This window comes from Pseudophryne corroboree, chromosome 12 (genome assembly GCF_028390025.1).
Source record: "Pseudophryne corroboree isolate aPseCor3 chromosome 12, aPseCor3.hap2, whole genome shotgun sequence".
In the NCBI taxonomy this organism is placed as follows: Eukaryota; Metazoa; Chordata; class Amphibia; order Anura; family Myobatrachidae; genus Pseudophryne; species Pseudophryne corroboree.
The window spans coordinates 149,212,375-149,228,335 of NC_086455.1; the positions used below are offsets into that span (position 1 = coordinate 149,212,375).

At 40.5% G+C, this 15,961-nt stretch overlaps 1 protein-coding gene across 1 annotated transcript; it reads left to right on the forward strand.

The window, feature by feature from the left end:
- The first annotated feature begins 4,983 nt into the window (after positions 1–4,983).
- Positions 4,984–5,919, forward strand: LOC134980768 (olfactory receptor 10AG1-like). Its single transcript, XM_063947725.1, has one exon. It carries the CDS (start codon positions 4,984–4,986, stop codon positions 5,917–5,919), a length of 936 nt encoding a protein of 311 aa, XP_063803795.1.
- The last annotated feature ends 10,042 nt before the right edge of the window (positions 5,920–15,961 follow it).

Genomic DNA, 15,961 nt, shown 5'->3' on the forward strand with positions numbered 1-15,961 from the left:
TGCTGCCGTAATGTTTAAAAAAGGGTCTCTACCTGTAGTAATGTGTAAAAGGGGGGCTCTGTTGCTGTAATGTGTAAAAGGGGGACTCTGCTGATTTAAGGTTTAAAAGGGGGCTCTATCTGGCATAATGTGTAAAAAGGGGGATTCTGCTGCTGTAATGTGTAAAAAGGGGGACCCTGCTGCTGTAATGTGTAAAAGGGGGACTCTGCTGCCATAATGTGTAAAAAGGGGACTTCTGTTGTAATTTGTAAAAGGGGCACTCTGCTGCTGTAATGTTGAAAGGGGGGCTCTACCTGGCATAATGTGTAAAAAGGGGGATTTTGCTGCCGTAATGTGTAAAAGGGGGATTCTGCTGCCTTAATGTGTAAAAAGGGGGACTCTGTTGCCGTAATGTGTAAAAGGGAGCTGTGCCTGCTGTAATGTGTAAAAGGGAGCTCTGTCTACCGTAATATGTAAAATGGGGCTCTACCTGTCGTAATGTGTGACGGGCTCTACCTGGTGTAATATGTGTAAGTGTCGCTACTGTGCAGCGTAATTTGAATAATGGAGACTTCTGTGCAGCGTAATATGAATTGGTATTATTTTTTGGCCATGCTCTTTTCCCATGAAGCCACTCCTCTATATTTTTGATGAGTGCCTACGATCCACACTGGCCCAATTTTAATAATGGGGGGTGCCGATGCTGTTTCTTGCACACAGTACTAAAATGTCTAGTTACAGCACTGATCAGATCATCTATGACACCATCGGCAGGTTGCATGACCCATGTTTTTTTTTAAAGCTAACTACCACACAGGAAACAAATAGGCCAGGAAGTCCCCGTTGGGCTCATCCCTTTCCCGCAATGTTGGTGACATGCCTTCGTTTAAGGAGATATTTAATCACAGTTTATACTAAAAAACAGACTTTTGGCTGATTATGTCTGCTGATATTGTCTGTATTTTTTTTAAGGCTAACCTGTAAAGAATTCTCTCTCACCATTCACTGCTATTGAGCAAATGTAGAGCAGAATTAGAAAACAAACTATTTTATCCTCACTATATTCTCTGTACTCTCCTCTGTATAGATGTTTTGAACCACTCATTTGTTATAACAACACATATGAGTAACTTATTATAAGCCTGCTGTTTTTACACAACTAAGATGTGTTAACAAAGGGGGATATATATATTAGAGATGAGCGGGTTTGGTTCCCAGAGAACCGAACATCCTTCCCCCCAAACATCATGCTCTGAGTCCAGATCCGAGTCCGGCTCGGGACTTACCACCAGATCTGAAACCAGAACGAGGCAAAACGTCATCATCCCACTGTCAGAAACGTGCAGGTTTTGGAACCCATATAAACAGCCGAGCATCGCAGCCATTTTTACTCTGGACTTGGAGAGTGAAAGAGACAGACCTCTGTCTCTCTGTGTGGGTGGTGGCCTTGGGTGGGGTTAGTGTGAGCTCTGTAGGGGCATTGCTGCAGTCACTGTGGTGTACCTGTTCTGTGTTAGGGGTGCTTTCCTGGCTGTCCTGACTGTCACTGGCTGTCACTGTTGTTTCATGTGCTGCAGTTGTACATGGGTGTTGCTGTCCTTGCTGTCACTGTGTTGTACAGGGTGCAGGGCACTGTCTTCCTGTATGCTGGAAAATATAGGGGTGCTGCTGGCCTTGTATGTTGTAAATATTTAGGGGTGCAGTTGTTCAAAATTAAAAGCACAATGCTCCTGTATGCTGTAAAATATTGGGGTGCTGCTGACCTGTATGCTATAAAAATTCAGGGGTGCATTTGTTAAAAATTAAAAGCACACTTATGTATGCTGTAAAATATAGGGGTGTTGCTGTTCAAATAACATTACACTGGCCCTGTATGTTGTAAAAATTCAGGGGTGCAGTTGTTAAAAAGTAAAAGCACACTGCTGTATGCTATAAAATATAGGGGTGTTGATGTTCAAATAACATTACACTGGCCCTGTATGCTATAAAAATTCAGGGGTGCAGTGAAAATCAATGTACACTGGCCCTGTCTTGTATGCTCTAATTATTCTAGGGTGCAGTGAAAATCAATGTACACTGGCCCTGTCTTGTATGTTGTAATTATTCTAGGGTGCAGTGAAAATCAATGTACACTGGCCCTGTCTTGTATGCTGTCATTATTCTAGGGTGCAGTGAAAATCAATGTACACTGGCCCTGTCTTGTATGCTCTAATTATTCTAGGGTGCAGTGAAAATCAATGTACACTGGCCCTGTCTTGTATGCTGTAATTATTCTAGGGTGCAGTGAAAATCAATGTACACTGGCCCTGTCTTGTATGCTATAATTATTCTAGGGTGCAGTGAAAATCAATATACATTGGCCCTGTCTTGTATGCTGTAAAATTACAAGTGTGTTGTGAAAATACAGGGGTACTGGCACTGTCTGTGGTTGCGATGTCTAGGCCTGACCTTCACAACACTGTATGGGAAGAGGAGGCTCCTACCACCATTTGCATGACCACTGCAAGTGCTGGGAGAAGCAGCGTCAGTCCGGTTGCTGATATTGAGATTGAGGATGTCACTGTAGAAATACACCAGGATGAAGTGGATATGGGTGTAGCTGGCACTGCGGAAGAAGTTGATGATGAGGATTATGATGGTGATGTGGTTTGTTTGAATAAGGCACCAGTGGAAACAGTTGTTGGCCATGGGATAAAAAAGCCTATTGTCATGCCTTGGAAAAATACCAAAAAAGCCACCTCATCAGTGTGGAATTATTTCTCCACAAATCCGGACAACAGGTGTCAAGCCATCTGTTGCCTTTGTCAATCCATAATAAATAGGGATAAGGATGTTAACCACCTTGGCACATCCTCCCTTTTACGTCACCTGCAGTGCATTAATCATACTGTAAGTCATTGTCAAGTTCAGAAACTTATAATGGGTAATAGCGTAAGCAGTCCACTGACAACTAAATGATGTGGTTTTGTTTGTTTGAATATTATTTCTCTGTGAGGAAGAGGATGTAAACACTGAAGGGGAGAGGAATCTGAGGATGAGGATGACATCTTGCCTCTGTAGAGCCAGTTTGTGCAAGGAGAGATTAATTGCTTCTTTTTTGGTGGGGCCCAAACAAACCAATAATTTCCGCTACAGTCGTGTGGCAGACCCTGTCGCTGAAATGATTGCTTTGTTAAAGTGTACATGTCCTGTTTATACAACATAAGGGTGGGTGGGAGGGACAATTCCATCTTGCACCTCTTTTTCCTCTTGATATGGTTTTTAATTTTTTAATTGATATATCTTATTATTATTAAATTGTGCATTGTCATTCTATTTTTTATTGTCTAAATAAATTAGATAATTATGATTATTTAGCGCTCCCTGTGTGCACATGTATGTATACATTATTGTAATTTCTTGTTCGGTTTGAATAATTGCAGATTATTCATTGGGAGCAGCATTGTAGATTTTACTTATCCAGGTTATTTAAAGTTAGTAATAAGTGCGCCTGATTGCCTTTTTTCTAAGTAAAATTAGTGTGAGTTTTATAATCCACTCCTAGATGGGCCAGGTGTTTGTGCCGCCCACTTGGGTTGCTTAACTTAGTCATCCAGCTGCCTCATTGCACCTCTTTTTCTTCTTAACATTATGTGCTCTTTGGGCCTAGTTTTTAAAACTGCCATCCTGTCTGACACTGCAGTGCCACTCTCAGATGGGCCAGGTGTTTGTGCCGCCCCCTTGGGTCGCTTAGCTTAGTCATCCAACGACCTAGTTGAGCCTCTTTTTCTTCTTTGCATTATATGCTCTTTGGGGCCTAGTTTTTAAATCTGCTATCCTGTCTGACACTGAAGTGCCACTCCTAGATGGGCCAGGTGTTTGTGCCACCCACTTGTGTCACTTAGCTTAGTCATCCAGCTACCTCATTGCACCTCTTTTTCTTTTTTGCATTATGTGCTCTTTGGGGCCTAGTTTTTAAAACTGCCATCCTGTCTGCCGCTGCACTGCCACTCCTAGAGGGGCCAGGTGTTTATGCCACCTACTTGTGTCACTTAGCTTAGTCATTAAGCGACCTTGGTGCAACCTTTTGTCCTAAAAACAATATTGCAAGGTGTTCAGAATAGACTAGAAATGAGTGAAAATGAATGTTATGTAGGTTAATAATATCATAGGATCAAAATTACCCCCAAATTCTTTGATTTTAGTTGTTTTTAACCAAAACCAAAACCCGAAAGGGTGGTTTTGGAAAAACCAATCCAGATCCAAAACAGGAGCAGGGATCCAGATCCAAAACTAAAGCACAAAACCCGAGAAGTGCCCGCCGCACATCTCTAGTATATATATATATATATATATATATATATATGCCTGACGATGATTGAAATAAATTGAAACGTTGCTATAATTTCCAGGACAATGGCCTGTTGAGTCATAGAAGTAAGACCCATGAGTGCCGCTTATTTTTGTTGATATATATATATATATATATTACAAAAGCCATGGGGTAACATTACATTTATCCTAACATGTTATTAATTTATTGTGTATATCGTGGCAATATTTTGCGGTCCCCTCTGGGGAGATTATCCCACAATCCTTCAGTTCACGCTCCAGCAATTGCATTTTTTTCACTATTTATCTATATTTTGTTCATTGTTAGTTCATTTTAATTACACCCATAAAGTTAATATAAGTTCATTTTTATCAACATTAATCTGTTCTAAAGAATGCTCATCTATAGAGTTCTTTTTTCTTTTTTTAATTATTGTTATCTGGTTATCAAGACTACAAATAATGAAATGATAAAGCAATCAGTCCAATTATTAAATAATAGTGGTCTTTTTACCATTAATGGTTTACTGTTAACCAGTGCTTTGAATAACTCTCTCTGCTATTATTTTGTTTTTTCAGTGACCAATTAACCTACCAGTTTGATGCAATACAGTGGTGACTATTTAATAGTCATTTGTTACATAATAATTTTGGAATCTGTCTTTCTCCCACATATCTGTTTTTGTCATCACAATGGTGGAAACAAACCAAACTGTAATAAAATATTTTATTTTGTTCGCTTTTGCCGATTTGCACCTGTTGCAGAATCTACTTGTCTTTGTGTTTCTACTGACCTACATTACCTGTATTATGGGGAACATGGCTATAATTGTTATCATTAGAATAGAACCTTCTCTTCATACTGTAATGTATTTTTTTATTAGTGTATTTTCTTTTTTGGAAATTATTGCTGTGACTATAACTGTCCCAAAACTTTTAGCCAATTTGATTTCAGGTAATGATATTATATCTTTCAACCAATGCTTTACTCAAATGTATGTCTTCATCTCCTCGGGTGCAACTGAATGCTATCTTCTCTTAGTAATGGTCTTTGATCGACATCTGGCTATTAACAATCCTTTACGCTACTCTACTATTATGACACCTACGTTTTGTATTAGTTTGGCTATTTCACCATGGATTATAGGATTTTCTATTTGTTTAGTCCCTGTCATCTTCACAGCATGTTTGGAGTTCTGTGGACCTAATGTGATCGACCACTTCTTCTGTGACTTAACTCCATTGCAAAATTTGGCATGTTCTGACCCCTTTATTAGCAACACAGCTACAATCTTAGCCACTGCAATTAATGTTGAACTTCCTTTTATTATAATTATAGGTTTATACATCTTTATAATAAGGACTGTTTCAAAGATCAAGAGTAAGGAAGGAAAACAGAAAGCATTTTCCACATGTTTATCTCATCTCATAGTAGCCATCCTATTTTTTGGAACAGGCACTATTGTATATGGGAATCCTATGGGAAGCCGTTATGACAAATATCTTGCCTTTATGTACACAGTATTTACACCAACGAGTAACCCTTTTATTTATACTTTCAGAAACAGAGATGTTAAGAAGGCTTTCAGGAATTCACTAAACCATATTATAAAACCAAATGGAATGTAAAATGATGTTTATATACTGTAAAACAGTTCAAACATCCCTTTATAGACAGGGACATCTTGACATATGTACACACTGGGCAGATGCACAGGGCCCCAAGATTCTAGGGGCCTTTGTTCAGAGGCAGGCTGTGTCAGGGGCGGAGGGCTGGGGCATACAGAGCTTCCTGGGAGGCAGGTAGAGAATGTTACACATTTAGAACAGCCAGATAATGGGGCAGATGTATTAACCTGGAGAAGGCATAAGGAAGTGATAAACCAGTGATATGTGCAAGGTGATAAAGGCACCAGCCAATTAGATCCTAACTGTTCATTTACATATTGGAGCTGATTGGCTGGTGCCTTTATCACCTTGCACATATCACTGGTTTATCACTTTTTTATGCCTTCTCCCGGTTAATACATCTGCCCCACTATTCTCTACCTGCCTTCCAGCCTGCAGCTGTAAAGTGAATGGTTGTCAACATGCTAATTGATGGATTGCTGGTGCTATCCACCAATCAGAATGCTGACAGGCAATCACTGTATTGAATATTGAAGTATGTGGCAAGATGGTGAGGGACTGCAAGAGGGGTAAGTTAAATTTTTTTTTAAAGGATTCCTGTGAATGGACAGACACTCCAGTGCATTGTTTTGCCCAGCGGCCTACAATGCTGTTAAGATGGCCCTGTTTATAGATTTTTTTTATATATATTGTGCATATACTATATTAAAATATCACAGAGTTCATGTAGACTACTCATTTTATGTCTGTGTAATTAGATTCCCTCAATAAGATTTCAGTTATTTTCTGTTATCCAACTACATGTCAACAGAAATTGCTGTCTAAAAATATAATAATTCTTGTCATTCACCTACGCTTGTTCATAAATAGTTGTCCCTGAGAAAACTATGACTCTATTAAATATATATTCAACAGATTAAAAATCAAAGTTACTGTGGCTTCCCTCCCTCATACCCCTTTCACACTGCACAAATAAGCCGGTATCAACCCAGTATATTGCTGGGTCGACACGGGTCAGTGTGCGGTGTGAGAGGGGCCACTGTCGAATTCCTGGGTTGCCTGACCCGGTAATATAACCCGGAATTAAAGCAGTGTTATTCCCGGGTTGAATGCCAGGTCAGGTGCAATGTGAACGGGTTGCCGGGTCGATGTGACCTGTGACCCGTTCACTACATAGGGAGAGGCAGTGCGGCGATGAGCTCATCTCCTTGTGCCGCTTCCACCCCAATGCCCCTGATGCCCCCGATGCTATGGCAACCCGACCCGCCATATTGCCGGGTCAGGGACACAGTGTGAAAGGTCTAATGCCTAATCCCACCCGGGAATGACCCGTTTCCAATTCCCGGGTGGGACCCGGCATTGAGATCTGAAAGGGGTATAAGTGAGTACAACATAAAAATAAGTAGTAGAACCATCTCAATATTCAGCCCCACAATTTTTTAAATCACACCAATGGAAATCCATTTGTTACTGTGATATTAAAAAGTATAACTTGAATGCAACAATCTTTCTTCTGGTTCTGCTTTTGTTTAAGATCCTAATAAAAATGCTAATACAGTAATGGTGAAAACAAAACAACATTAATTGTACGTGCATTTTTAGCTGTTCTTCAATGTCAGTGGTTTCAGTATAAAACAAATGACATGGTAGAAAAAGCACATGACATCAGCATTTATAGCCAACCCAGCTGCTGCACAGCTTTCATCCATTGGGCAGGATGTAATGGTGTCTGAGATCGATGGTGCCGTATACCAGCCGATTTTGGATATTTTTTTAAAGGGGCAATCAATTACAAGGCATGGCTTTGCCTTGTAAGTGAGTGCATCTTGAAAAAAACATCTGAGATTGGCCGGCACCTCACACCTCCAGCGATCTCAGACTCCATTTCATTCCGCCCTGTGTACCTGGATTAGGCAACCATCAAGCTTGCCACAGTTGGTCTGGTAAGCTCTTGATTAAGCTTTCATTTGATCCAGGGTCTAGACCTTATGCATCTCATCCCAACAGATTGCTGCTTTCATGACATATATCAGATCCTTATCTCAGGACTTAACATTCAATGCCAGTCTTTAAGGTGGTAATTAATACTCCCTACTAAGGATGGACAGAAGTAATTGTTCATGGTGTAGCTACAGACATGAATAATAGCAGTTGGACTTTACCAGATGCGTTCCTATGCCCTGTGACACCCAGTGCAGCACAAGGGGCTTCTGCGCACGCCAAGGGGGTGCACTGGCAAAGGGGGTGTGGTCTTACAAGATGGGGGTGTGGCCTAGCAGCAACCCTGTTTCTATCACTTCAGGAGCCGGGAGATGCTGGGCTGCAAGTGGAGACTGTAGAGTCTGTGGTGCCGGCTCATACACTATTACAGGAGCCGAGTGCTACAAGTAAGTTACAGTGCAGCACCTGGCTCTTGTCACTGTGGATGGGTCAACACATTGGTGTCACCCCTCGGTGGGTGATGCCCGGGTGCGGGTCGCACTCCCCACACCCTCCTTGTGACGACACTAACTTTACTTGCCAGTACAACAGAGCTGCTATTGACCTTATGCTGTTTTTTATTATAACAGTTATTAAGATCAATTTGACCTTCTATATTTAAATATTATGTTTGTACACATGTAGTTTTATGTTTATTCCTAACTGGCTAGGTATTATTTTATTAATCATATACTGATAATGGATAGATGTTTCGTATTGTATCATATTTCGCCACAGGTTCTATTCCCACTTTTTTGGTGTCGTGGACATCCACAAGTGGGAATAGTCCCTTGTTGGTTGGCATGCCGACTAGATGGATTTTCAGATGCCGGGATCCCAGTGTTGGTATTGTGACCGGCGGTCACATAAACGCATCCACTCTATACAGTACTTAACATAGCAGTTTCAAATCACTTTCCATTGCAAAAATTTGATTGAAAATCTACCCCAAACTATATTTTGATGGTGGCTTGGAAATATACACACATATTGGTTCCCATTTGTTTTTCTTTATTGCAAATTCAATTAAAAACGTCTTTATTGTGCAGTTTGGCTAGATTTTTTTTGCTGTTTCATGGATTATCATAATAATAATGGTACTTTCTAAAGATTTAGAGGTATATTCAATTGCAGTCCAATCCTCTCCAACAGAGGAGAGGAGCCGACTGCAGCCTATTCAGAAGCAGGCCGTTTCCGCCCTTTTCACCCTCCCTTTTGACCATTCATTTCTGCTCTCTCTTATGGGCGAAAATGAATGGTAAAAAATGGCTCGTTTTCAACAGCGCCGCTGTCGGAAAAACACATGGATGAGCAGAGATTCTGCTCATCCATATGTTTTTTGACTTGTCAGAAGTTTTGACAGTGTGGAAAACCGGCACTTCAATTGAATATTAAAGAGTCGGAAAGTTCCGATCATCGGCAGAAAGTGCCGGCTTTCTGCCCTGTCGGAACTTCCGACCACAATTGAATACTCTGCTTAGGGGTAAATGTAATAGCTACATTGGGAAGTTCCCAGCACGTCTCCCAGCAATGTTTTAGCTACAGTACACAGAAATTGTTTTTTATTTATTTATTATTGAATTAGGTCAAGAAGAAATATTTAAAACTTATCGAAAAAGATTTTATAAAAAAATAATAATAAATCTTTCCCTGTCTGTCTTCAGTTTAGATTGAGTTTCTTGATTTGATATTACAGAACAAGAAATTTCCACAGCAATTCCTCTATTTATATTTGTAAAATACGGGGGCCTGGCGGCTTTTCTGGAGAGTATTTTGAAATCCTACTCTTGGACCATACCCCTAGTCTATTAGAATTATATCGTACTACACATAAAAATCATCAAATTTAGCAAAGCTTTCACGACACTGATTCCCAAACCTGGTCGCGATCCTGCTTTACTAGACTCTTAATGTCCTATTACTTTTTAAATTATTATTTTAAAGTATTCTTTCTTTCTTTCCTTCCTTCCATTACAGTATCTCTTCACACCAGCTAGGTTTTGTCAGTGGATGAAATTCAGTTATGCGCTTACGTACAGCGATAGATGGCTGCAAATCTTAGACCTGATACCTAATACAGGTTGAATTTCCCATATCCAAATATTCCGAAATATGGAATATTCCGAAATACGGAATTTTTTCAGTGAGAGTGAGATAGTGAAACCTTTGTTTTCTGATGGCTCAATGTACAAAAACTTTGTTTCATTCACTAAGTTATTAAAAATATTGTATTAAATGACCTTCAGGCTATGTGTATAAGGTGTATATGAAACATAAATGATTTGTGTGAATGTAGACACACTTTGTTTAATGCACAAAGTAATTAAAAATATTGGCTAAAATGACCTTCAGGCTGTGTGTATAAGGTGTATATGAAACATAAATGCATTCTGTGCTTAGACTTGGGTCCTATCGACACAATATCTCATTATGGTATGCAATTGTTCCAAAATACGTAAAAATACGATATCCAAAATACTTCTGGTCCCAAGCATTTTGGATAAGGGATACTCAACCCAGAGCCAGTTTAAAGGGGGGGGGGGTCCCGGGGATACGTACCCCGGGCCCCCCTTTCCAACAAAAGGGCCCCCTGTCACACCACAGATCGGATCTCTCTTCCGATCCAATCTGTGGTGCTGCGCTCTCATCCACACTGCAGCCGTACAGACAGGACAGCTGAGCGACGGCTCAGCTGTCCAATAATGTATGACTGAAGTAGTCTGCCCCAATGGCTGAGCAGCAGGCTGCTTCACTCATACATGATTGGAGAGCTGAGCCGTCGCTCAGCTGTCTGTGTAGTTGGCGGGGACAGGAGCGCAGTGTGATCGGGCTGTGGCTGGTATGTGACACACACCCCCCGCCCCCCCCCCACCCACACACACACCCACACACCCCTTCCCTTCTCTTAAATAGGGGCCCCTCTGTCTTAAGTGCCCCGGGCCCCCCATGCTCTTAATCCGGCTCTGACTCAACCTGTATATGATTTTAAGCTTAGATGCTCATAAAGCTTTCAGTACTGTCTATTGGTCTTACCTTTTTAATGTCTTATCTTTTCGTGACTTTGAATCTGACTTTGTTACATAGAAACATAGAATTTAATTGCTGATAAGAACCTCTTGGTCCATCTAGTCTGTCCTTTTTCATTTATCTATTTGGCAACTTCAACCATATTTGTTCTTAGGTCTTTGAAAGGACATTCTAATTTCTATGCAAAGTATGTTTAAATTGCTAATTTAATAAGGTTTTTTAATAGGGATGAGCGGGTTCGGTTACATATTGCAATCCAAGGTGGGATCTAAGTACACGGATCCCAAAGCGAGGTGGAATGTCATCGGAATGTCATCTTCCAGCTGTCGGATTGTCACGGGTTTTGGATTCTATATAAGTCCCTTGCATCAGCGCCATCCTCACTATGGCAGTGAAGAGTGTACTGGATGGGTGTGTCCGTTTTCAGAACTGTGTCTGGTGTGGCGTGGGGCGGGGTGCTCAGTCTGCTCTATCTGAAATGGATGTTTCTGTATCTGAAAGGGGTGCTCTGTCTGCTGTATCTGAAAGGGGTGCTCTGTCTGCTGTATCTGAAAGGGGTGCTCTGTCTGCTGTATCTGAAAGGGGTGCTCTCTCTGTCTGCTGTAAATGAAAGGGGTGCTCTCTCTTTCTGCTGTAAATGAAAGGGGTGCTCTCTCTGTCTGCTGTAAATGAAAGGGGTGCTCTCTCTGTCTGCTGTATCTGAAAGGGGTGCTCTGTCTGCTGTATCTGAAAGGGGTGCTCTCTCTGTCTGCTGTAAATGAAAGGGGTGCTCTCTCTGTCTGCTGTAAATGAAAGGGGTGCTCTCTCTGTCTGCTGTAAATTAAAGGGGTGCTCTCTCTGTCTGCTGTATCTGAAAGGGGTGCTCTCTCAGTCTGCTTTTCCTGAAAAAGGGGTGCTCTCCTTGTCTGCTGTATCTGAAAAAGGGTGCTCTGTCTGTCTTCTGTATCTGAAAAGGGTGCTCTGTCTGTCTTCTGTATCTGAAAAATGGGTGCTCTGTCCGTCTGCTGTATTGCATCTAAAAAAAGGTAGTGCTCTCTCTGCCTGCTGTATCTGAAAGAGGTGATCTGTCCATCCATCCAGGGTCTCTGCCTGCCCCAGTGTAAAATGAAAATAATAAAAGCTAAAAACAAAAAGCCTAAAATAATAATTAATATATATATTAATATATATATATATATATATACAGTCCATGTGATCCACACTCATGTTATTCAAAATTCATACCGATGAAAGACAACCCATAGGTTATAATTCCAATATATCCATAGCATATGGGAGCACTCACCAGACTTCTTTAAAAGTAGATCCTTTATTTCAATGCATAAGATAAGAAGTTACATCGACGTTTCGGTCCTATATAGGACCTTTGTCAAGATACTAACACAGTGCAGTGAACAAACATTTATACCCACATATGTTCCCACCCATCAATTAAGTCGGGAACACCCACAAATATCAAACAATATACATACATAAGTTTCTCACTTAAATGAACAGAACTAAACATGACAGAATAAAAACTATATTCATAAGTCCGCTGGTATATGAGAGCTGGCATCAGAAAGTTATAAATATACCGAAGCGGCGTGCTTTCCAATAATAGCGCATATCCGGTCACGCATTACGGAAGTATTCAACAGTAAGGTAACACTCAACATGATCAACGGATGTGACATGCGTCTCAACATACACGTCACTTCCTGTCTGTGAACCGCATATCCGGTCACATGTCGCAGAAGTATCGTGGAGACAAAAAGTAAACAAGATGATGATCGGAAACGGGAACTAGTATCTCGGAAATTTAAGAACTATTATATGATGTTTGGACTGGAATAATATCATCTTCCAATCAGCGCTAATTATCAAAAAGGGGATTAAGTGAATAAATCACTGACTATGATAAGCATATAAAATAACACATGTGTCACGTCATTTCCGGTTAGGGAATAAGCCAATAACAGATGAATATGTAGTGATACAATAAATGTAAGGTGGATACTGTAACATATCCACACCATATAGCTTTCTCAAGCACTTAATGAAAATAAATATAAATCCTAAAGATAAAAGTATTTTAATAGATCCAAAGTCAGAAAGTGCCGTATCTGTATGCTTCATGTTGATATCTAGCCACATAAATATACCAATTTCCGCTATATGTCAGAATACTATAACCTCACTCATTGCCCACGTGTATCCATAGACACCCAATGGTTGAATAAATCACCAAAGTCCATCATTAAAACCACTGTTACAAGTCAAGTTGGTATAATAATGGACCCCATATTATCACAGATAAAGACACTATGGGATCCGTTATTATACCAAATATAGTGGCATGTCGGTATTTTTGCACTGTTGGGCAATTCAAACTTTTGATCAAAGATGCAATTTTACACAGATGTGTCCATTTCTGTTTTTGCCACTATGCATACCCACAGGCAAACACTTTGTGGCGACGTTACTCCCACTAGGCTGCATCCACAGGTTTTCAATACATTGCGTATGGATCGTGGATGCATGCATATGCATCGCGGTAGCAAAATAAATGGACACATCTGTAGATCGTCCCCTTAGTGATTCAGGCAGTTAGGCCATGCCCCCACTATGAAGCCATGCCTCTTACCAGTGAGATCACGCCCTCTATTTTTCCCCCACCACGGGTGTCACCATCATTAGTGAAGCCTCAGAATTCAGGGCCTATTCTTTATCACTCAGCTTCTATAAAAGTAGGGACAAAATAACATTTTCACCTACCTTTTTAAAATTACGTGCTAGTGTCATTCATTATAAACATCATGCAGGGATATCATGGATACTCACCCTGCTTACATTTCAATCCTGATCTGATCTTCTGTCCTCAAAATTCAACATTTTTTAAGCTTGACAGCAGGAACCGTCACCATCTTCAGATGGCACTGATTCCCAGACCCTAGCTCCTTCTTATAGGAAGAAGGTGCACTACTAATCGCAGTGAATTGAATACTGAAGTTCAGTAGCACTGCCAAATAGTTATATTATGAGAATTGTAACAGGGAAAATAGCTCATATAGCTTATAGTTTGAACTAAACTACCTCACCTCTTACAACCATCTCTTTTTTTGACTCATTTGTGTGACACTGTAATCACTTTGCTCACCAAGCTTGGGGCAAGGTGCCTTGCTGCGCTCAATACAGGTTACCATACCCAATTGTAGTCCATGTGGATCATAAAGTATGAAAAAGTTAAAAAAAATTAACAAATTGTGCAAAACTCATGTCGACCTTTTGTTATGTCGACCTAGTAACCCGTCGACCTAATGCATGTCAACCTAAGTGTGATCGACCTAGAGACCGGATACCCCAGGGGCTGCAGCTGCTCTGTCCATCTAGGAGTGTTCTGTCAGTCCACCCAAAATAAAAGACATCTTTTTTATATATTCTGTGCTGGGTCCTCCCCCAGAATACATCCAGGCATGCCCCGTCAATTTCAGGGTGTGGTGTCTGTAGCTCATATTCTTATTATAACGTATTGTCCTATTTTCATAACTCTTCTTATCACCGCATTGTCATTAAGTTAAATTATTATTAATAATAATTATACAATAGATACATTTAAATTAATATAAAAAACTCTGCACACTCATATAGTGAACTTTCTGCATATCGAAGAGATCTTGGAGGAAATGAAGAATTTGATTCTAAATTAATAAAATTAAATAAATGTAATTAAAATAAATTTAAATAAAAATAAATTAAATAAATTAAAAAACATTTTTTACTCTGCCTTAATTATCTTTTTGTGAACTGAAATATTGACCCTTGCCTAATGAGTCTTTTTTAATATGCATTCTTTTTTTAAAATATTTTATCATCCCAGTATATACATCCAAGGGCCGCTGATGCTCCATCCAGCTACCTCGGTGCAACATTTTGGCTTAAACGGGATAAAAACAATATTGTGAGCTGAGAGGTTTTCAGAATCATCTGGAAATGAGTTGAAATGAATGTTATTGGGGTTAATAATACTGTAGGAACAAAAACACCCCCACATTCTGTTATTTTAGCTGTTTTGATTTTTTTTCAAAAACAGATCCAAAACCAAAACCCACAAGGGTGGTTTTGGCAAAACCAATCGAGATCCAAAACACGAAGGAGATTTATGGAAGTTGGAAATAGTATATTGGTTGAATAACTAGAACTGTCCTTGCCAGATTAATGAAACATAAAAGGAATATTGTAAATAAAACAAGACTACACAGCCTCTATGCACATATCAGTATTTGTGCTATGGGAAGTGTTAATAATATTCAGATGCTTGGCATTGAACAGGTTAATAAAACCAGCAGAGGTAATAGGTTTGGCCTCCTCTGTAAAAGGGAAGCCTATTGAATTTTTCGATTAGAGAACTTAGGGGTCTTTTTACTAGAGATGAGCGGGCTCAGTTCTCAGAGGACCAAACCCTACCAGACTTTGCCTTCCGAGTTCAGTTCCGAGCCCGGCTCGGGTTTTCCCGCCTGACTCGGAAACCCGAATGCGGCAAAACGTCATCATCCTGCTGTCTGATTTTCACGGGATTTGGATTCCATATAAGGAGCCGCACGTCACGGCCATTTTCACTCCAGTCTCGGAGAGTGTATTGAGAGGACGTGTCCTCAGTGTTCAGTGTCTGTGTGGGGGTGGGAAAGTGGGGTGGCAAGTCTTGTGCTGTGTTGTGTTGCTCAGTCCAATCCAGTGTAGTCACAGTGTTGGTGTTCTCTGCTGCCATATATCCAGTGTAGCTGTATAAAGTGGTGCTGTGTTGTGCTGTCCAGTCCAGTGTAGTCAGTGTATTGTGCTGCATCAGTCCAGCCAGTCACAGTGTTGGTGTCCTCTGTTGCCATATATCCAGTGTAGCTGTATAAAGTGGTGTTGTGTTGTGCTGCATCAGACCAGTGGTAGTGTCCTCTGTTGCCATATATCCAGTGTAGCTGTATAAAGTGGTGCTGTGTTGTGCTGCATCAGACCAGTGGTAGTATCCTGTCTCATTAGTCATTCCAGTGATGATATATGCTGC